Genomic DNA, 22,936 nt, shown 5'->3' on the forward strand with positions numbered 1-22,936 from the left:
TGAGAATGTTATCAAAATCAATTAGTTTATAACTTATTCGACTGACCTAGTGTTTTTTGTAAATTTAGAAAACCATATTGGACTATAATTGTACAACATCTTTTGATAGCTAGATTACATGAATTACAATTTAACGGGAAGGTGCCAATCATAGATTTCTTCACTCACACACGCGTTATAACTAACTTAATTTTTTGATGATGTTATCTATTTAACAACTTTTAATTAGCATGATTTTTTTTTTTTTTTTTTTTTTTTTTTTTTTTTTTTGATGACTCAATAGTTGGGAGAAAAGATATTTAAAGTTAGATGTATCAATTATCAAACAACTTTTTTTTCTTTTTCTTCTCTTTCTTCTTCTTCTTTCTTCTCCCTCTCGTGAAACAAAATAGACGCGGAGGAGACGAAAAAAAGAAGAAATATTGAAGCCAAACACACGTTAAGGGACTTCGCAGCTCTTGTCTTCAAGACCGATCATGTGACCGAAGAATGGGGGTGTGGGTAGATTAACTTACCGGGAGATTTGGTGTAATCGATGTTAAGATATACTAAAGTAAATGGTATGAAGTCAAATTGAGAGCTTGTGCTGGGGCAAGAGTGAAGATGAAGATGGAGCAAGAGAAGAACATGATGGACCAATGAAAGTCTGGTTTCTTCAATTATTGCCTTCTTTAAGTCTTAACTCTGATTTTGGCCATGTGGAACCCTTGTTCTATATGCATACAAGTAACACTACGTTTAGGAGTTCATCGAAAAATGTAATAAGATAAGCTGAATAGATTATAAAAAAATAAAATAGAAGGTAAAGAAATATGATTTTTTTAAAAAAAAAAACTGTATAAGTTTATAAAAAAAAAAAGAATGAAAAATGTTTAATAAATAATTTTACTATTATAAACTTCACTGTTATTATTTTTTATTTTTTGTAAATTATATATGAGTAAAATTTAAAAAAAATCAATATTTTAACTTTATTTTATTAAAAGATATATATTCATCCCACTACCAAAAAAAAAAAATTAGAAAGAAACATAGTGCAATAGCATTTTCTACTACTTATTAGTATTCTCCTTTTCTTTAAACTCATAGGAGAATTAAATATATGAAATATTTCTTAAAAATATATTCTCATTCTATTCTCTTAATTATAGAGATATTTGTAACCTGTCTATAGAACATTTTTAAGGAAACCAACTCATGAGACTACTCCGTGTCAAATATGCTCTTGACTGATGTGGATGTGAGTTTATGAAATTAATAAGAGCTTTTGTACAGAATTTGTCTTTGAGAAAGGGAAAGACTGTTGACACAGAGGACCATTTATTTCTCCTTGACCTACGGGTACCTTCTTTAGCAAAAGTTGGTACATAAATTTACATATATATATACTTACCACACCAAAAAATAAATAAATAAGAAGTCATATATGTAGAGAGATTCAAACCTGATTGGGTCTTAATTTGTTTTGACTTTCTTGGTGATGATTTCTGAGTCTGGTCCATGAAACATATAAAAGGACCAAAAGTTGTGATGTTTCCATGCAAATCCTTGTCAAATGAAAAGTCCCTTCTGCTCATACCTCACATTCGTTGTAAGTTCCACCTTACCACGGGCTAGTCTTTAATATTCTAGGTATATATGGTTGATCACATTCTAAAATTTTTTAGCTTAATCTATTTATGTACAATTTCTTAGAATTTCATATTCTGAACGTATAAACAAACTTTCAACTAAATAAGTAATCTAAATAGCTCATCCAAATGCAAACTAACATGTGGTATCCTATGACCAATATTTTTTAAAATTGATAAATTACACGTAATACCATGAATTTTGAAACATAAACAAAGATGGTTTGAACTCACAACTCGATCTAATGGGCCAAAAAGAATACTAAAGAATTGATCAGTGCTCGTACAGAAGTAAAGATATTGGTCCCCTCGATGTGCGTATTTCTAGCTGCTTTCTTTTTCTTTTTCTTTTTTTTTTTTTTTGTTGTTGTTGCTGCTGCTGAGATGTGTATTTCTAGCTTGAATCAATGTACAATAATTAATTTTGGCCTATGTCCGTTTATGACTTTTGGGTTTGGCAAGGGCAACAAGCTTTATCACCATTGCTTTACCAAAAAGTTCTCCTAAAATAACAATATCTCTCAAACAAAGAGTAATGGTATAGATATATAAAGATACACAATTTTGTGCCGTAACTTTTTATGTAATGAGTTTTGATTGATGAATATATGATGGTAGGCCATATAGTGACATACTTCCACTACTTATAACTCTTCCTATGAATTGTAATACAAAATTATGTATTTTTATACCTCCTTTAACATTGCTCCTCAAAAAAAAACAAGTATGAAGCATGAGCACAGATACCGCCAAATTTGAATTCATTGATAATTGAGTATCCAGACTGCAAAAAGTATAGGCTAGAAAAGCCTAGAATCTAAAGGAGATTGTCCAGTCCACTAGCTATGAAGTATTTAACTACTTTTCAAAGGTCCCTAGAAGTTGGGAACTAAAAAACTAGAGTGACGGGTATATCAATGTTCACAAACATTAATGTAGGGTCACCTTTTTCAATTTAATTAGTAATGGTTCTCAATCAAAAAAAGTTAAAAAGCAATGTAGTGGATATTTAAGCATGTTGACCATATATAACCACGAAAGTAAATACGTTTTCATTCTTCTTCTATAATAGACCTAACTTTTGATTCTAAAAATAAAAAAATACCAACCTTTTGTAATTTGTAATAAATTCTTTCTTTTATAATACGCGGAAGTTTAATTTCAACTATGACGTTCATTTTATAAAAATTAATTTTATCATCAAGTTAAAATATCAATAAATTTTTTGTATAGGTATAATTTAAATTCTAAATTTTTTATTCAACAATAAAAAATTTTATAAGTTAAACTAATTAAAATTCACGACAAACCTAACTTTTAGTTATCAATAAGTTTATTACAACAATTAAACATTGGTTCTAAAATGTTAAGTTAGTTATGAAATCTTAAATGGACTAATCAGAACTAGTTTCATATATATATATATATAACAATTTTCATAATTTTTTTAACAACTGATCTGTTATGATTAGTGTTGGTCTACTTGAAACTAATGTTTGAATTAAAAGTTTCCACTCTAAATAGTTAATGAAAATTAGTTGCACGGTATACAACTATACATAATATTGCTCTCTATTTATTTCTTAGGTGGAAGAGGGAAGGTGTGTGTACTCGTGTGTTCGGTCAACTGGTCTGTCCTTCAACTCTTCTGGTGGGTTATGAGCTAGTATCCACCCACATAGAAGTTCCACATTTACTACCAGCCAGAGGTTCTGCTACCTAGTCAAACCACATTCGTCTCTCTCTGTTGTACATATTGATGTAAGAGACAGAGAGTGAGATTTTATATATTTTGCATGTGTAATCGTATTCTATTTACCACTGAGAATGTATATGACCTTTAGAAAAATCAACCTACCAAATAAGATAAGTCTTGAAAGTACTCAATGCTTTTTGTCTTTTTGGATGAATGGATATTAAGTTTTAACCTAGTAAAACGAACAAAAGAGAAGAGAGAGACACTCCTCATTATTGCTCTTATACACCTTTTTAGAAATAAGAAAGAAGTTCACAAGGCCAACAAATGAATTCCTCTAATTAAAGCCTAGAGTTTACTAACAAATCATTTAGGTAAGCCTTGGGATTAATGCCTATAAACTAACTTCATTGACACTCTTCCTCCAAACTTTGTGTACTAAAAAGAATAAAGGATTTCTCTTTTAAATTAGGGCAGGTACCTAGGTTTTCTCTTTTATGGTTTGCTATCCTATAGACCCATGTAAAATCACTAACACGTGATTGGTTTCAACCCTTCCTACTACTCAATATGCGGTTCACACATTTTTATCTACCATACCTACTACTTGTTAACCCTTCATTTATTACTACAAAATATATATTAGATAAGACAATATGGTCGATAAAACGATTAATTATGTACATATGATATATATACATATATATATACATATATATATATATATATATTTATATATAGGTGCCATAGATTAGATAACCATAAATATTCTATGATGGAGCTACTAGTTTCTTGCCTTAAACTGCCTTGATTGCTTTGCACCATATCACTAATATTAACCCATAACCCTCCAACTAATATGGATCGAAACCTAAAACTGTTTCCATAGATATTCTACCACAGCCAAATCTGGATATCCAAAAACATCTGAATGTTCTGATTACAAGAAGGGAATCAGCAGCTTATTCTCCCATTTATCAAAATCTATATATGATTTTGATTGATCCAATAACAGAAGTATGTTCCTAAATATTGAAATCATTGGAAATATGAATTATCTATTATTATTAACAAAGTAATTAAACCCCTTGTATTCCTTAATTACAATATTACTAATTTCTAGTGCAGCTGTAAGTCATACAAAGCGTGTCTAATCACCTAAGAAACAGTAACACATAAAATACATATATTTAGTCTCACGCATATACATGCATATCAGAACTATTTACTCTGGTCATGCTGCTAATCATCAAGGATTCGAACCCTAGACACCTTGCACCAGAGAGGTGTCAGTACCATTGGGCTATCAGCTCGAACCCCAAAAAGTTGTAAGCTGATGATACTAATCACACTCACTTCATCTATAGGGAAAATTCATAAGCGTAGGAACCAAAAACTGGTTCACTTTCTATAAATAATACAAAACAAAAAGTGATTTCGATTAGGGTTTTCCTGACTATAGTGTTAATTAACTGACTGGTTAATATGTTCAAGGTCGAACAGACAACGAAGCAAAGGTTAATCCGCAAAAAGACTACTCACTTGACAAAGCATAGCATGGATCCACACACCAATACTCCATCTGAACACGCTTCGATCTTGGTTGAACTGTCACCTTAGAAACCTTCTGAAAGCAGTAAATAACATGTTAGTGACATGGTCCAAATCAAGCCAAAGAAATGCAAAACAATTTGTTTAACTATAAAGGGAAAGGAAAGTACAAAGTTGGTTTGAACAAGGTAGATGAAGAAGTAGTAAGCACCTGGTCCCTGAGGCCAGTGATACCCTGATTCTGAGTGACCACCGATACGATCGAGGTGTGTTCTACGGTGAGGACCAACCTTGTTTTTATAGAGATAAGAAACAAATATCTTGAGGAAACTAAAGCGTGTGAGTCTGTATATGTGCAACTGCAACCTGTGGCACGTGAAAAGCTTTGACTCACTGGTGACACATAATATAGCTGAGGGTGTGTGCATGTGCTTGCCTTTGCACCATAACAACAACCTTCCTTGCAAAATAGAAAAGAGAGTGCAAGGGTAATTGTGTCCTCAAAAGTAGAGAGAGAGAGTAGATGGAAAAGTTGTGGGGGGTTAGTCATGAATCATGACTAAGACTGAAGAGTAGGGTTGAGAAAGAAAGCGTAGGAAGTCGGGTTAGATGGCTCGTGTGATTCTGAAATGCTGATGAGAGCGAAAATGAAATTGGGCTTTGCCTTTTTGTCCAACCCAACCTCTCACATGCATGTTACCAGCCCTATCTACCATCTTCCCCCACTTATCATCGATTCTATTTTGCAAAGAGACAGGAGAAACAAGAATTTTCACTGAATATGACTTGAAGCGATGATCATCATATCATGATATCAACGGTCATCCGAATAAATTAATATTGCTTTAATTATAACAGATCAGGTTAACAATTATAAAAAAAATATATCATATATCTGGTGTTACTTTAAAAAAAACGCTAAAGATATTATTAATTTTACTACAAAAGTGTCACAAATTATGATTTTCCAAAAGCACAACAAAGGATATTCCAATAGACAGTGATCCGTGGGTGCCTAAGATTCACAGTTATTGGGACTTACTGGTTGTTGAAGAGCCATCCTTCATTCAAAAATATTCCTATGTACATATTGTTAATAATTCTAAAATCGTTAGCCTGTGTTTGTTTAGATTATAAGGTGGATTAGTATTTAAGTTCCATTAGTCATACTGATCAGTGGCAAATTATCCTTCCTCCCAGCCCATATCCCTGCCTGGCACCAAAAAGGAGAGATGTCGGAGACGAATGGGAATAGATCCAACGAAAATAAATGAAGATGTCCAAGCAGTTAAATTGTGGGCCAGAGAAATAGCTTCAATAAAGTGAACCTTATTCGGCCAATAAAGAAATGCAATAAATCTAAAAACCAAAAATATTTTTATAATTTTTTTTTTATAACTGTTAAAATGATATATTATAATTGGTATATACTAAAAATGTCGAATTAACAATAGCCAATGAGTCAATATGAAAATAATATTGTATCAATCACAACACCACTTATTACATAAGTAATTTATAAAAAACTTACAACTCTAGCATTTTCCTCATTTTAGTGACCATAAAAAAATTTATAGATCTAAAAGCTAAAACAAAATATACAAGCCAAAAAAAAAAAAAAGCTCAACAACAAAAATTACCAGTAAAACTAAAAACAAAATTAAGCTTGTGGGGGCCAGTTAGTCAGGAGGTACTGTTAAGGCTATACTAACTGGGCCTATGGCCCAATCTGAGGACATTAGTCAATCCAAGAATGTCCAGATAAGATTATAAAGAGAACGGAGTAAAGAGAAAAGTAGAGATAATATGAGATAAGTCCTACAAATGTCCGAGGAGAAAAGCCACCTCGGCAATAGGAGTCCAAGGTCAGTAAGAGTGTCATATCATCTTGGACTTACTTCAAAGTTACATCACAACTAAGAGTTGGACATTAGACGAGGGGTAAGAAAGGAGAAGGGCAATAAATATCTTCAAAAAGCTGCTACCTCCGCATTGAATGCCTCCCAACCAACTCTCTGGCCGTATTAATGTGGAGGTGATGCTTAAACAGTGGTCAAGCAGCCTTACAGCTACTAGTCGATAGTTCTGGGAGGCGTTGGATGGAACAGGAAGGAGTTCCGAGAATCTAACCCACACGTGTATGGTAGGGATGATACCAAGATTGTAGTATATAGTATGAGAAAATGCACTAAAAAAGGGAGAGAAAATCACACAATTTTTACGATAAGACTGTGAACTCTTGTAACTCTGTTGATAAACAAGACAATATAATATCATCTCCTCAGGCTACTCTGAGGACAGACTTTCTTATCCTATTTGTATTTAATAGCCTAAAAATGATAAATTTTATCTTTTTTCTTCTTGAATAGATCTAATTCTTTCATCCACGATCTAATTCTTTCATCCACGCTCTAAAAATTTATTGTTTGGACTTCTTGGGCTAAAACTCAATTCTATATTGGGTCCAATCCAATTTCAGTCCTTAAAATTGGCGCCGCCTGTGGGAAACCTTGATCTATTCTAAAAAAGATTCGATTACAATGTTCACGATGGAGGAGGCAAGTCCACACTAGGCAGCAGTAGGACCACACCAAGTAGATGTTAACCTACATCAAGCAGAATCAAGGGGTTCTTAGCATAGTAATTCGCATAGGAACTTTGAACAGAGAGGAGGCTGTGAGGGAAGTGTGCACACAACTCATACCAATAAAAGTCAATCTCGAGGGAAGAGCCATGTTTCCCATGCGAAGAATGACAGAGACATGCAACGTGAAATCGACGAGTTGAGGAGGGAATTGCATCATGCTCGGTGAAGACGTTCATCGCCCAGCTCCGAACCGTCCTCTGAAGAGATAGATGGTGCTAGTTATAGGCAGAGATCCAGAACTCTGCCCAGCGAGACCTTTTCCTACGAAGAGGAGCATCACCATAGACGTAGATACAAAAGCCTGCCTTACAAAGGCTTGGGGAACGATGCCATGAACAAGGCGCTGAGTCAAGTTTCTAAGTCACCCTTCACACGAAACATAAAAGATGCGAGCCTTCCTCGGCGATTTCATCAACCCACATTCACCATTTATAATGGTCGAACAGACCCGGTAGAACATGTTAGCCATTTCAGTCAAAGGATGGCTATTCACTTCAAAGATGAGGCCTTAATGTGTAAGGTCTTTCCAGCTAGCTTAGGCCTAGTGGCGATGAGGTGGTTCAACGGTCTAAACGTGAACTCTATTGACTCTTTTAAGAAACTCACTCGGGCTTTTGGTGCTCGCTTTATTACTTGTAATAGGGTTCCTCGGCCTTTGGGATCCTTATTATCTATGTCCATGCGGGAGGGTGAGACTCTGAAGGCTTATTCAGATAGATGCTGGGAGATGTTTAATGAAATAGAAGGAGATTACGATGATGTGGCCATTAGCACTTTTAAGGCTGGTCTTCCGACAGAGCATGATTTGAGGAAATTTCTAACTGGTAAACCCTTTACTAGTGTACGCCAACTAATGGATCGGATTGACAAATACAGAAGAGTAGAAGAAGATTAACTGCAGGGGAAAAGAAAGGCTAAGGTGATCCCTCAGGAAAGGAGGGGTTTCAGGTCGGACCGATATAATAATAACCGACCTCAAAAAGACTTTATTAGGCAGTCAAGATCCACCAACACCCAGGTGGTTAATGCTGTGTTTCGAGAGCCCCTGCAACAGGTACTGGAGAAGATAAAGAATGAGCCGTTCTCCAAATGGCCAAACAAGATGGCAGGAGATCCTATGAGACGCAACCAGAGCCTTTACTGCCATTATCATCAAGATTATAGACATACCACTGAGAATTGCAGAAACTTGTGGGACCATCTGGACCAACTAGTCCGAGAAGGGAAGTTGAAATAACTCTTGCATCATTCCAATGGTCGGGAAGCCAAACAGGCTCGGAGCTTCAGGGAGATGCTTCTTCAAGACTCCCCATTGGCACAATAAACATTATTTTTGTTGTCCCGGGAAGGACCGAGTCTTGTCCTTCCAGGGTAATGTCGGTATCCCGTTATCCAGCCGAGGAGTCCAGTTCAATGCCTAAGAAAGCCAAGATGGGCATCCTATTAGTGTTAAGTTTTTTGAACGAGGACAAAGTTGGAACCATATAGCCCCATGATGATGCTTTAGTGGTTACGCTGAGAATTGGTGGGTACGATGTGAAAAAGGTGATGATTGACCAAGGCAGTGCTGCTGACATAATGTACCCTGACTTGTATAGGGGGCTAAATTTGAAACCTGAAAACTTAACAGCCTACAGTTCTCCTCTAGTGAGTTTTGAGGGTAAAATGGTCGTCCCAAAAGGTCAGATTAGATTACCTGTGCAAACCGGCACAGATGTAGTGGAAGTGGACTTCATCATCGTAGATGTTTCTCTCCCTACACGGCCATTATGGGCAGACCCTGACTTCATACCCTGGGGGCCATCTCCTTTACTTTTCACCAGAAAATGAAGCACCCATCCGGAGACCAGGTTTTAGAGATAGTAGGAAATCAGACTGCAGCCCGACAATGCCTGGTAGCGGCTATCCAACATCGGCCTGAGGCGGAGACCTCGGCCACCGCTGATAATGATTTATAGCAATCAGAAGCCCCGGTGTTGCCCTTCATTGGACCAGCCGAGGAGGCAAGATGTGAAGATCTGGAGAGGGTAATTGTTGGCGACGATCCAAAGAAGTTCTTTCAGGTTGGAGCTAAACTGCCTTTGCAGGAAAGGGAGCAATTGGTTGAATTCCATACAGAAAATGTTGATGTGTTCGCAAGGAGCGTGTATGAAGCCCCGGGAATAGACCTAAGTTTCATCTGTCATCATCTAAATGTTAACCCTTCCATCACCCTGAAGAGGCAGCCACCTCGACGTCCATCAAAAGAGCATGTCGAGACTGTCAGAAATGAAGTAACCAAGCTCAAGCAGGCAGGGGCTATCAAGAAAGTTTTTTATCCTCAATGGTTAGTCAATACGGTGGTGGTGAAAAAGAAGACTGAGAAATGGCGTGTGTACGTGGACTTCACAAACCTCAATAAGGCCTGTCCCAAGGACCCTTTTCCCATACCTCGGATAGACCAGTTGGTGGATGCAACGGTCGGTCATCCTCGGATGAGTTTTTTGGATGCCTTCCAAGGATATCACTAAATACCGTTAGCATTGGAAGATCAAGAGAATGCAGCTTTTATCACTCCCATTGGAAACTATCACTACAAAGTGATGCCTTTTAGTTTGAAAAATGCCGGGTCTACTTATCAACGGATGATAACTAAAATGTTCGAACCACAATTGGGCAAGAACATTGAAGTCTATATCAATGATATGGTTGTAAAGAGCAAAGTGGTGTATGATCATGTGGGAGATCTTACAAACATTTTTGGAATTCTAAAAAAGCACAAGCTACGTCTGAATGCTTCAAAGTGCTCATTTGGTGTAGGCTCCGAAAAGTTCTTGGGCTACATGGTGACTCACAAGGGAATTGAGGTGAACCTAGATCAGATTAAGGCCATTAAAGGCTTGCAAGCACCCCGGAACCCCAAGGAGATTCAGAAACTAATAGGGATGACTGCTGCTTTGAACCGATTTATCTCTAGGTCAGCTAATAGGTGCAGACCCTTTTTCCTTTTACTGCATAAATGGAAAGGATTTGAATGGACCGAGGAATGTGTTGTAGCATTTCAGCAGTTGAAAGAGTACCTATCTTGGCTGCCCATCATGTCCAGTCCTGAGGTAGACGAGGTCCTGTTTGCCTACCTGGCGGTGGCCTCTTATGCAGTAAGTTTTGTTTTGATACGAGAAGACAGTGGCATCCAAAAACCAGTCTATTACATAAGTAAGTCACTTCATGAAACTGAGGTGTGGTACTTATCACTGGAAAATGTCATCTTGGCAGTAGTCCATTCTACACAAAAACTCCATTATTTTCAGGCACACTCTGTGGTGGTTCTAACTCAATTACCACTTAAGTCCATACTTTGGAGTGCAGATTATACTGGGAGGATTGCTAAATGGGGCACGATTCTAGGGGTTTTTGACATCAAATATATACTTCATACCTCTGTGAAATGCTAGGTCCTCGCCGATCTAGTAGCCGAGTTTGCTGAACTTCCAGAAGAAGTAGAGGTGAAGCAACATGGCATGGATGAAAAATCGGTTGACCTAATCTCCACACAAGACTCCTCATCCTAGAAAGTATATGTGGATGGAGCAGCAAACCAGCGGAGAGCAGGAGTGGGGCTAGTTCTGGTATCCCCTGAAAAGATCACCATTGAAAAGTCCTTGAGGTTGGGATTCTCGGCTACAAACAATGAAGCGGAATATGAAGCTTTGCTGATGGGAATGGCGATGGTCCAGAAAATGGGTGGAAAGACAGTGGAAATGTTCTTAGATTCAAGACTAATCGTAGGCCAGGTAAAAGGGGAACTGGAGGCTCGAGATACAAGAATGAAAGAATATTTGAGTCAAGTTAGGCGTATACAAACAAAATTTGAATCCTTTGATTTATCACATATCCCAGAGGTGAAAATACCCATGCAGATTTCTTGGCTACCCTTACCACTTCCTCGGCACGGAATTTGCCCCGAGTGATAATTGTCGAGGATTTATGCATCCCCACCCCAACAAGGAAAGATTTGCTCCAGGTCCATCAAGTCAATTTGAAGCCGAGCTGGATGGACCCTACTCTGCTATTCCTCGAAAGAGATATATTGCCTGAGGAGAAACCAGAAGCTAAGAAAATACAAAAGAAAGCTCCTTGGTTTTGGTTGTTCGAGGACAAAAAGTTATATAAAAGTTCTTTTTTCTGGGCCATAGATGCTTTGTGTACATCCCGAGATATCATAGTCACTCCTAGAGGGACTACATGAAGGAATTTGCGGAAGTCACACGGAGGGGAAGATCCCTATCTCACCGAGCCATTACTCAAGGATACTGGAGGCCAGATATGCAAAAAGAAGCACAAGAATATGTTAGAAAATGTGACCAGTGTTAGAGATTCACTCCAAACATCCACCAACCTAGAAGAGTTCTTAATCCTCTTTCCAGTCCTTGGCCCTTTGCTCAATTGGGTTTAGATATTGTAGGTCCTTTCCCTAAAGCACTAGGAAACAAAAAGTATCTGCTGGTCGACATGGATTATTTTACTAAGTGGGTCGAAGCTGAACCTTTAGCTAATATCAGAGATGTAGATGTCAAAAGATTTATCTGGAAGAATATCGTTACTAGATTCGGGGTTCCCCATACCCTTATCTCGGATAATGGCCTTCAATTCGATAGTAAAGTTTTCAAGCAATACTATTCTGACTTGGAGATAAAGAATAGATATTTCACTCCGGCCTATCCTCAAGGAAATAGGCAAGTTGAAGTTGTCAACAAGGTTATAGTGAATGGACTTAAAAAGAGGTTGGACGAGGCAAAGGGAAAATGGGTGGAGGAATTACCACATGTCCTTTGGACGTATCGAACAATGCCTCGACGGTCAACAGGAAAGACCCCCTTCTCAATGACATATGGAGTCGAAACCGTAATCCCTTTGGAAACAGGTTTCCCAACGTTGAGAACTAATGCATTTACCCCGGACGGTAATGATGGGTTGTTGGAAAAAAATCTGGACTTGATCGAAGAGCGAAGGGAGAGTGCAATGGTCCAACTGGCTTACTACCAGCATAAGCTCAAGCAAGGTTACGATACCAATGTAAAGCTGAGGCCGTTGGCCATAGGAGATCTGGTACTAAGGAAAGTTTTGGAAACCACTAAGAATCCAGCCTGGGAAAAATTAGGGCCTAATTCGGAAGAACCGTATCAAATCACTTCAGTGGCAGGAATAGGTGCATATTATTTGGAGGATCTAGATGAAAAAACTGTACTCTACCCTTGGAATGTAAACAATCTAAAGAGGTATTATTATTAATAACAATAGTCCTGTTTAGTTTCCCTTTAATTTATTCTGATCATATATCATGTGTTTCCTCATCTATTGAAGTATTAAACAAAAACTAAATTATGTCAAGTTTCTCGGACCACAAATTTAGTGGAAATTAATACCTTATGACATCTATTGAAGCATTAAACAGGCTTAATAGAAATTAATACACCCTGGTACTATTAAAATGCTAGTTCAACATGAACTTAAGCATTTAGAGGGAGTAAACCCTTAATTCCCATTCTCGGATCACAAGGTTTGTGATCACCTAATAAAGATGTAAACCTCAATAAGCCTATGAGTATCACTTAAAGCATTCTGAGGTGCCCTGGACTTAACTTTGTTTAATCAAACGTTAGGATATTTTCTTGAGATTAAACTTGTTAGAATAGATATATATTCAAAATATGTCTAGGTAGTGTTATGGATTCAATGGTTATCGTCCAATTTAACTACCAATTAAAAGTATGTGTAAACTTTGTTTTTCTCTTGTGCAAGCAAAGGACAGTCAAGATGAAAACTACTCAAAACCAAAATTAAAAAATAGATAAAATAAAAATGAAATAAATAATAACTCAAACGAATTCGAGAGGGTGAAAATGCATATTTCATTAACACATGTCTAAAAAAAAAAGAACAAAATCCCTTGCAAAAGTCATAATTATATTACAAAGAAAGGTTCATTTTTTCAATTTAATCTGAAGGTTGGAGGTCTTGTTAGCTGGGTTATCTGCTTCTGTGGTAATTGTTCCTTATCTTTGGAGGCTCCTTCAGCGGGCATGGTAGTTAAAGCCAAGTCTTGCTGAAAACCCTGGGAAGCTGCTCCTACTTCTAGAACCATTGCAGCCTTGTCCGAGGGTACTTCTTGGGGAGCACCAGGTTCTTTTGTTGGCCCCCTGCTGACTAGGAAAAGGAGGATCCTGAGGCTGTGCTTCTTTAATCAGATCAGCAACTACAGAAGCCACTTCACCTTGAGTAGAAGGAAGGTCCGAGGCTCGTATGGCAGGGGGTAGAATATATTTTTAGGTTTCCTCAACTCAGAAGAAGCCTCAACCCCAGCTCAGTTAAGAGCTTCATCCCAACTCTGGGCGCAGTAAATACAACACATAGTTAGGACCTCTGCCCTAAAGGTTTCCTCGGTCTCAACTACTCCAAGGTCGTAACCCTTTTGCTCAGCCTCGTCCCTAGCCTTCTCGGCCTCAACCTTTGCCTTCTCAGCCTCAGCCTTGGACTTTTCAACCTGATCCTTAAGCCTTTGGGCTTCTTCCAATTGTTTCTTGAGCGCTACCATCTGTTCCCTGGAAGCAGTCAGTTGATCAGTAGTCTCGCGTAGGTGCTTCCTCTAGTCCTCGGCTTGCCTTTGCGTGCCCTCCAAGGCCGAGTCAACACTATGGTAGGCATACTCCTCATCGGCCAGCTTTTTCTTCAATTCAACATTGCTATTTTCAGCAATGGTGAGTGTTTGTACAGTTGCTGTCCGTCTTTTTCTTTCATCTTCTAATTGCTGGTAGCATGAATTGGTTATTTCCTCAAGTCTGAAAGTGGCTTGGACAGCCTAAAAGAAAAGGGTTAATACCATAGCCAATAAAAAGTATATATCTATATATAATAATTATAAGTAAAAAAAAAAAAGGATTAACATCTTACCATGCCCAAATATCTTTTACAATTGAGAAAGACCTCGCTCTTCCTGATATTCTGCAGCTCGGACATATCTTTTGGAAGTAACAGGGCCTCCTCCACAGCTAAAGCAACGTGGCACCCAATGCCCCCGTTGAAGTCCCTGAGTGATGCATCATCTCTCAAGGGCTCACCGCCGAGCATAGGTGCTGGGAGCCAGGCTTGTGACTCTGGAAGCTGAGTGTCCGCTCTCTCCACGCCTCGTTGTGACATGTGGCTGACCTTTTATTGCTTCGCAACTCGCTGAGCCTCGTCTTCGTGAGTTGGACAAGATCTTCCAGTTTCAACCACATCTTTCCCTTTCTGCTCCCTTTTCCTCTTTGGATCAACAGGTTCAAGTCTGATAGGCTGAGGTGGGTGAGGAGCAAGAGGAGGAGATTTGGGAAAATTATGGGGAATCTGGGACTGTGTGGACTTCCCCAATGCACCTTTTCCGGGTTGATTTTCTATTAACTCCATCAAACTCCTCTGGGGTTTCCTCTGGACACCCATTTCGTCTAATATGTCCTCGGCTAGTGGAGTCTGGTTGAATACCTTAAATTCGTCCGAGGAGTCTAGCAAATCTACAATCTCCTTTGGGCTTTTTTTTTCTTCTTCTTCTTCTTCTTTTCTTTCCTCCTCTTCCTCAAGAATGATCTGGGATGAGGATGCTCCTATTGAAGGAGTGGCCACAAAAAGTGGTTGAGTACGGGAAGTACCTTCAGGAATTGGGACACCCTCTGGAACAACGAACCCTTGGTAGGCAACGCTGATACGGTGGAGCCGAGGGTCGTGGGCTTTGATTACGTACTTAGGGGCTTGGAATGCAAGTGAAAGGGGTGTGTACCCAAGAATTAAATGGGCTGCTTGGAGATGACTGTCAGCTTCATTCACGTACACCTCGGCTTGCAAGATCCTATCTAAGCTTTCTTTGTTAACTAAGTTGAGCTTGGGTTTAGTAGCACGCTTATCTGCAAAATCATTGAATTAAAGTAAAGTTTCGTCAGAAACAAGGATGTTGGGAAACGAAAGAGAAATGCAAACCAAAATTCATAAATCTACAGCTATACCCCCACCTGATTCTCCCTCATTAGTCAGACAGGGTAGGCCATCGTGCCATTTCCCAGAAAAAATTAGGAAATCCTCCTTTAAATTTTTGTTTGAAATGGGGAGGCACTGGATTAGCCTTACTTCGGAATGCCTCGACTTGAGGTAATATCCCTGCCCCTTCAGATGGTGCAGGCTGTATACCCAATTCACATCGTGGTGGGTCAGGTTTAGGTTCATTCTCTCGTTTAAAGCTTCTATACTCCCCAAGACCCTAAACATATTTGAGGCGCACTGTGTGGGAGATAACCTAAAAAACCTAAGGTAATTCCTAGTAATGGTACCCATGGGAATGGTCATCCCTCCCTCTATGAAGGCAATCATGGGAATGACCACCTCTCCTATTTTCCTAACACTGACCCACTCCCCCTGGGCAGCGTACCTAATGCCTACTGTTGGTGGGATCCTATACTTAGCCCTAAAACTTTCCATACCCTCCTCGAACTCAACCAAACGTTTGAACTTACCCATTTTTCTAAGAGGTTTCGAAGAAAAATTAACAAGTTTAAAATGAAAGCTAAAAGGGTTTAAGAAGACTTATAGATTTGAAAAAGGGTCCTCAGACAAATTTCTAGTATTTATAGATGCACAGGGAGATGAAAGAGAGAGACAGGTTCAGTGTATGAGCTCTAGGACTGTGTGATTGTTAAAAGTAAGAAAAAGAATTGATTTAAAAAGCTATTTATAATGACGCAGAAGTTACAAGCGGGAAAGTTCCCACTCGTAAAACGAGAAAAATCTTCCGTCGTACGATTTACATCCTACTGTTGAACATGGGGGATAAGAACGCCGCCAAAATTTAATGATAGCACGCTCTGGACGCCAAAGCGTTAGGAGCGTGCCTTAAGCAAGTAAAAAGACATATAGGAGGTCAGGAATATAGAATAGGACCATAAACAAGATGGGTTGAGAACATCAAAATCATCATTTCCTCCCGAGGAGTCGAAAAGCAAGATTTTAAGGGGCTATTGTGGGGGCCAATTAGTCAGGAGGTATTGTTAAGACTGTACTAACTAGGCCTATGGCCCAATCCGAGGACATTAGTCAATCCGAGGATGTCTAGATAAGATTATAAAGGGAACGGAGTAAAGAGAAAAGTAGAGATAGTATGAGATAAGTCCTACAAATGTTCGAGGAGAAAAGCCACCACGGCAACAAAGGTCCGAGGTCAGTAAGAGTACCATATTATCATGGACTTACTTCAAAGTTACATCACAACTAAGAGTTGGACATTGGACGAGGGGTAAGAAAGGAGAAGGGTAACAAATATCTTCAAAAAGCTGCTACCTCCGCATTGAATGCCTCCCAACCAACTCTCTGGCCGCATTAATGTGGAGGTGATGCCTGAACAGTGGTTAAGTAGCCTTACAGCTACTAGTCGATGGTTCTGGGAGGCGTTGGATGGGACAGGAAGGAGTTCCCAGAATCTAACCCACACGTGTATGGTAGGGATGATACCAAGATTGTAGTATATAGCATGGGAAAATGCACTAAAAAAGGGAGAGAAAATCATGCAATTTTTACGATAAGACTGTGAACTCTTATAACTCTGTTGATAAACAAGACAATATAATATCATCTCCTCAGGCCACTCCGAGGACAGACTTTCTTATCCTATTTGTGTTTAATAGCCTAAAAACGATAAATTTTATCTTTTTTCTTCTGGAATAGATCTAGTTCTTTCATCCACGCTCTAAAAATTTATTGTTTGGGCTTCTTAGGCTAAAACCCAATTCTATATTGGGTCAAATCCAATTTCAGTCCTTACAAAGCTCAATTAACTAATTTTATCCAAAATAAATAATCCTGCCCTTTAAAAAATTCTAAACAAAAATAATTTTGTTCTTATCTACCAAAAAAAAATATATATATATATATATTAGTAGCTAAGTAGCAGAATCAAAGGTTGAAATCACTGCACACAACCAACGATATAACTGCCCTCCCTAACTCAAAGTTCTGACTCCGTCCCTATCCATAACCAATTCACTTAATTTCACCTAACAAGTGACATTGACCATTTGGAAGAAATTAAGCAGACCATAACTATCTTTTTTTAGTCTAATCACCTATTCGGGGCTTAAAAACTTGACTCTAGGATAGCTGATTTGGTAGGCAATAACTGTCATCGCACAAAGTTTGGAGGTCATACTCATATAGCAATGAGATCAATTCGATTATTAAATTTGATGGATATTGTGAACTATTGAAAGAAGTCGACCGAAAATGATTTTGATAAATTATTATTATTATTATTCTTTAGAAAAATATGTGTACCGCCGTTTAGTGATTATTTTTACTTGCAGTCGAAAAGTTTTTTCTTCTATCCTCTCCTTGTAAACCCGTGAATTTAACAGTTACAATAATAAGGAAAAAAATATTTGAATCCTAAGTATTCTCATTAAAAAAAACAAAAAATATCATTGAAATATAAGAATTTTCAATTCTAGACCCACTAGTTAAAATATCAATTATTATGGTACGATTTTAGAGTTTTCAAATGAACCTTAAAGATATAAAGTTAAAATGTTTTTTTTTTTTTTTTAAATAAATTTGGTAAAGCCCCTTGTGTTTTTGTTTATATTATTGCAAACGTACATAACGCTTGTGTTACCTTCTATTTTTTACCACACACCTTTTTTCCCTTCAAAAATTTAACTTACAATGTGAAAATCGAAATATTTAAGGAGTAAAAAGGTCTCCGTCCCAAAACAAAATTAAGTAGTGAATTAGTGATTCCAATGTGATTTCCTTCGTATATAATAATAGCTTAATTTTGCATATTTATATTATTATTAGAAAGCATTACTATACTTATTTTGAGTTAATTTATGCATTTTATAGTTGGATTTGGAATAATGCTGAATAATCAATTTTATGCTTAATTAAATTTTAATGCGTGAATTTGTCTTTTGTAGGATAGTAAAATTAAATAACTAAATTTGTGCAAAGAATAAAGCTAGTGGATTTTACTTTTACAAGGGTCATGATGAAGTCAAAGAAGGCCAACCCAATTAAATTCAAGTCCAATTGAAGTAAAGAATCAAAGGAAATTTGCACCAAATCCAAGTCTAATTCTGATTAAAATTCCAGTCTGCGCACCAGTTAGTATTTGGAGCATAACTTTCGACTCAGATGTCCAATCGAGTTGATTCAAGTTTGGGTAGAAAGTTAACTTAAAGGGATACAACTTTATAGTTTTTACCAAAAGTCCAAATTCTGAAGTTAAATGGGCCAAAAATGTCGGTTAATTGAAGCCTAAAATCTGGGATTTTCTCCAAACGGAAATTCAACTTATAAGAGAATTTCTTCACTTATTTAAAGGCTCTTTAGGGAAAAATTTAGGAAGGAGATGCCATAGAACATAATTTAGGTTTTTTTAAAGGTTTTTTAAATTTTTTTTTTTTTTTTACCATTTTTTAGAGTTTTATTTGTGTTATGGCTTGCTAGAAGTCTTGCTAAGGTAAGGGGTGAAACCCAACTATTTATTGATATGTTCTTAACAATTATTTTATGGTTTTAATGCTTATGTTATTATGTTTTTTTATTGATTTACTTATTTAGAAAAGTGTTAAGTTCTATATAATTTTTTGATTTATCGTAGACTCCGGACACGTTAAATGCTTAGTATTCCCTACGAACTAATTCACTAGTTTTGTTTCGCCTAAAATCAATCAATTTCATGAAACTACCTTAGACAATTAATTCTTGAGTTTTTATTGTTAAATCATCCGACTAAGATTATCCTTCGTATGAATTTTAGTTAAGTTATAAAATAAATATTGTTAAGACTACTAATAAATGTGTTATTTGTGGATCCCTAAACCTTAGCGCCTTAATATATTATTATTTTCTCCCAATCTAAATTAACTTTACTAAACCATCAAAAATCTCTTCAATTAAAACTTATTATTTTAGTTTTATTCTCTTGTGATTTGCTAATTAATTCCCTTTTTCCTATGGATTTGACCTCGGACTTACCAAGTTATTACTTCATGACAATCTTGCACTTGGGAGCATTATTTAAGTTGCAGTAGTATAGATATATATAAACAGAAAACTATAATAAATTTAAAAATATTGTTACCAAAATAGGTCCCGTGATAATATTTCAAGTTTGAAAAATTATTGAGTCATAATATTCTATAATTTTATGAGGAACCAACTTCATTCCGTAGCTTATAAATGATTTTTTTTTATTATGTACGAAATCACAATTTAAGAAATTTTTCTACATAGAATTATTGGTTGCCTATTTGTTCTCTAAGGAGAAAGTGACACATCATCAAATCTGAGAACTACTTTTGTCTTTTGGCTTCTCTAATCGTGCATCTTTGAGAGGTTTTCATTGTTCCAAACACCTAACCACTACATGTGTGTTTGATGTTGTTGTTGAAACATAAAGACTACACCAGATCTTCAAGAAATTGTTGGAGTAGCCAATGGTTTGATTTAAGGATGGACCCAGGATTTCAAGTCAAAGGGGGCTAGAGTATAAGGGAAAAAAAAACTCTAAATAGGCATCCATATAGTATTAAGTATTAACAAATTATAAATATACAAAATCGTTGTTTCTTAATACATTAAAATGCAATCATCTACCAATAAAGACAAAATAATAATAATAATAATAATAATAATAATAATAATAATAATAAAGGGCCCAGAAATGGATATTGGGCCGTGGGCCATGTCCGAGGACATTAAATCGTCCGAGGACAGGTAGACACTAACGGGGGCATACAAGTTAGTAGTCCGTGGAAAAAGTCTGGTCGTGAGAGATTAGGAGTGTAGTCTGAGGAGAAATACCTCCTCGGCTAAGCAGAGTAGAAGTCAAAGGTCTGACCATTCGTCAAGAACAAGGATTTGACGATCATACTGGTAAGGATAAGCATCAAAAGGGGATAAGACAAGGGAAAGTTGAGAAATATCTAAAAAGAAAGTTGCTACCACCGCATTGAATGCTCTGCAGCTAACTCCATGGCCGCATTAATATGGAGGTAATGCCTGAACAGTAACATTCAGCCTTACAGCTACCAACAAAGACTTCAAAAAGGTGCTGATGGGACAAGTATCAAAGTGAGCAATCTGATCTACACGTGGAGGGCTGAGATGTAGTAAAGAAGGAGAATATAAATAATAAAGGCCCTATTACAAAGGAAGGATCAAATAATCTAGAGAAAAGAGGACTATACACTAAAGAACTGTAATGTTATTTAGGTCCAAGAGAAATATATAAAAACAACCTTTTGCCGAGGAGGATTTTCCTTGCACAAAATTGTTTATTTATACTTTCAAGCAACATTTAGCTTACTGTAATTGTTGTCCAACTCATTGGAGTCCAGTTTTTAGCCCACTCTTTACAAATTCGTTGTTTTGGACTCTTTGGGCCTTAGTCCTTTTCATTTTTGGGCTTTTAGCTCAAATTGTTCCCTTACAATAATAATAATAATGTATTTTTTTTAATACTAGGTTGGTTAGGATTTTTTTTTTTTTTTTTTTTTGAAGTTAGGGCATTCATAGTAATGGTGCTAAAAAATTTAGTTTTTAGTACCTCAAAAAACTATTTTATCTATTTTACCACCTCACTTTACTATACATCTAACATCAAATGTTCTATTTTTTTACCACTTCATTTAAAATAATATAAACGACTCATTAAAATAATAAAGGAAGAGAGAGATAATCTTAATAAAATATTGCATTCTATTTTTAACAACTTGCTACAGTTAACTGGTATTTATACCAGTTTACTGTAATTGCAAAAAATTTAGCTTTAACTTCTCCAATAACACATGATTTTTTTGTTTAGAAGGAAGGTCCAACTACAAAAGTAAAATATATAATAAATAAAAATAAAATTTATGGGTCGGGGGGGGGGGGAGGGGGCCAGGCCCCCACGTGGGTCCGTCCCTGGTTTGATTTGCAGGTGGCACTAGTTTGCGCAACAGGTTACTTAGAAAGCTTAAGGCGGAAATCTACAATTGCTAACAAGAGCGAGAAGCTCAGATATGATGTCTAGATACATGTATGGGAAGTTTTGTGAGTATTTACTATTTTACTAAGGTTTTCACTCTGCAAGCATATGTTGTCTAGTGTCCGCTGTTTATAACCCAGTCTACAACTACAAAGGTTAGGCCCATTTGTAGTTGTACTCTAGTTATGTAATGTATTATAAACCTGGTTTAAAACACTAATATTACTATTTTCATGTGTGTTTTAATAAGTACTACTGTTTACTCAAAAAAAATTAATCAATTAAAATTTGGGATCTAAACAAAACGTTCTTTTGTAAGAAATAAAGTATCAATTTTTAACTATCCACTAAATTTTTAAGAAATAGTATAATTCTAGATATATAGCAAGGAAGCGACCCCCCCTCTACTTTTTTTTTTTTTTTTTTATATATTATTAATGGAAAAACGAGTAAGTTGTTAACTTAATTGATAAAATAGTTTATTATTATTGAATAAAGAGTTTGGATTCAACCCTATCTATACCCAAAAAAAATTCCATTGATAACTTAACATGATAAATGGTAATAGGATTTACGCTTTATTTTTAAAAAACTATCAAATATGTAATTTTTCACGTGGTTTTATTTTTGAAAAACTATCAAATATGTAATAAAAAAAAAATTATGTTGATTGAGGTGGAATTTTTTTTTTTTTGAGAAAAGTATCGATCCATTTTATTGAAATGTGAAGCAATTATATCGTTACATCAACATACACTAAATAGGAAATGTTTGGTGGAACAGATTTCATCCATACAGATAAGGGGGAAGACTTTCTTGCTCTCCTAGCTAAAGCATGAGCTACTCTATTGCTTTGCCGCCTAACATGAGAGAAAGAACAGGTTTGAAAAAAACCATTAAAGACTTACAGTCTTTTACAATGTACCCAATACTAGACCGGTCTGGGCAGTCACCTATTAATGCCTTTACAACAAGCTCCAAATCTCCCTAAAAAATGGCCCAAAGCAAGCCCAATTCCTCCATAAAGATCATTGCCCTCCTTGCTGCCATCGCCTTGAGAACCTCCATCGTTGAAGGCATGATTAATTTTTTTTGCAAAGGAGGCCATCACCTACCCCAGTTCGTTCCTCACTACAACGCCATTCCAGCTTCCTCTTCCTCCGCAAAATATGCATCGTCATAGTTCACTTTGTATATTCCCGGTTCTGGTGGTGACCAATGTTGAGGCTGTGGCTTAACTTTCTCGAGTCTGTTTACCAGTTTGTCTTGGAATTCCTTTAGTGTAGATTCTACCACGTCAAGGAGCTTCTCAGGTGGCAAGCTTTGCTCATTAAAATGGCACTTATTTCGTCTGCACCAAATGTACCATGCTAACACCATGAATA

At 36.8% G+C, this 22,936-nt stretch overlaps 2 protein-coding genes and 1 long non-coding RNA gene across 4 annotated transcripts; 1 reads left to right on the forward strand and 2 right to left on the reverse strand.

The window, feature by feature from the left end:
- Nucleotides 1-233: 233 nt before the first annotated feature.
- On the reverse strand, nt 234-2,808 carry LOC115973857. Its single transcript, XR_004087826.1, has 2 exons — nt 1,445-2,808; nt 234-712 (listed from the first exon to the last, which is right to left on the reverse strand). It is a non-coding gene; the product is annotated as an uncharacterized LOC115973857 (long non-coding RNA).
- A 324-nt stretch (nt 2,809-3,132) lies between these two features.
- On the reverse strand, nt 3,133-5,408 carry LOC115983798. Of its 2 annotated transcripts, XM_031106920.1 has the most exons (3): nt 5,049-5,408; nt 4,870-4,954; nt 3,133-3,375 (listed from the first exon to the last, which is right to left on the reverse strand). In XM_031106920.1, the coding sequence occupies exons 1-3, from the start codon at nt 5,304-5,306 to the stop codon at nt 3,347-3,349; spliced, it is 372 nt and encodes a 123-aa protein (XP_030962780.1). In that variant the 5' UTR covers nt 5,307-5,408; the 3' UTR covers nt 3,133-3,346. The 2 variants fall into 2 exon arrangements, 1 of the variants encoding a protein (XP_030962780.1); XR_004090542.1 differs by having other exon boundaries at nt 3,133-4,954; nt 5,090-5,390.
- A 2,448-nt stretch (nt 5,409-7,856) lies between these two features.
- Nucleotides 7,857-8,420, forward strand: LOC115993254. The gene has a single exon (XM_031117454.1). It carries the CDS (start codon nt 7,857-7,859, stop codon nt 8,418-8,420), a length of 564 nt encoding a protein of 187 aa, XP_030973314.1.
- Nucleotides 8,421-22,936: the final 14,516 nt, after the last annotated feature.

The sequence above is a fragment of the Quercus lobata genome, chromosome 1 (genome assembly GCF_001633185.2).
Source record: "Quercus lobata isolate SW786 chromosome 1, ValleyOak3.0 Primary Assembly, whole genome shotgun sequence".
Taxonomy (NCBI): domain Eukaryota; kingdom Viridiplantae; phylum Streptophyta; class Magnoliopsida; order Fagales; family Fagaceae; genus Quercus; species Quercus lobata.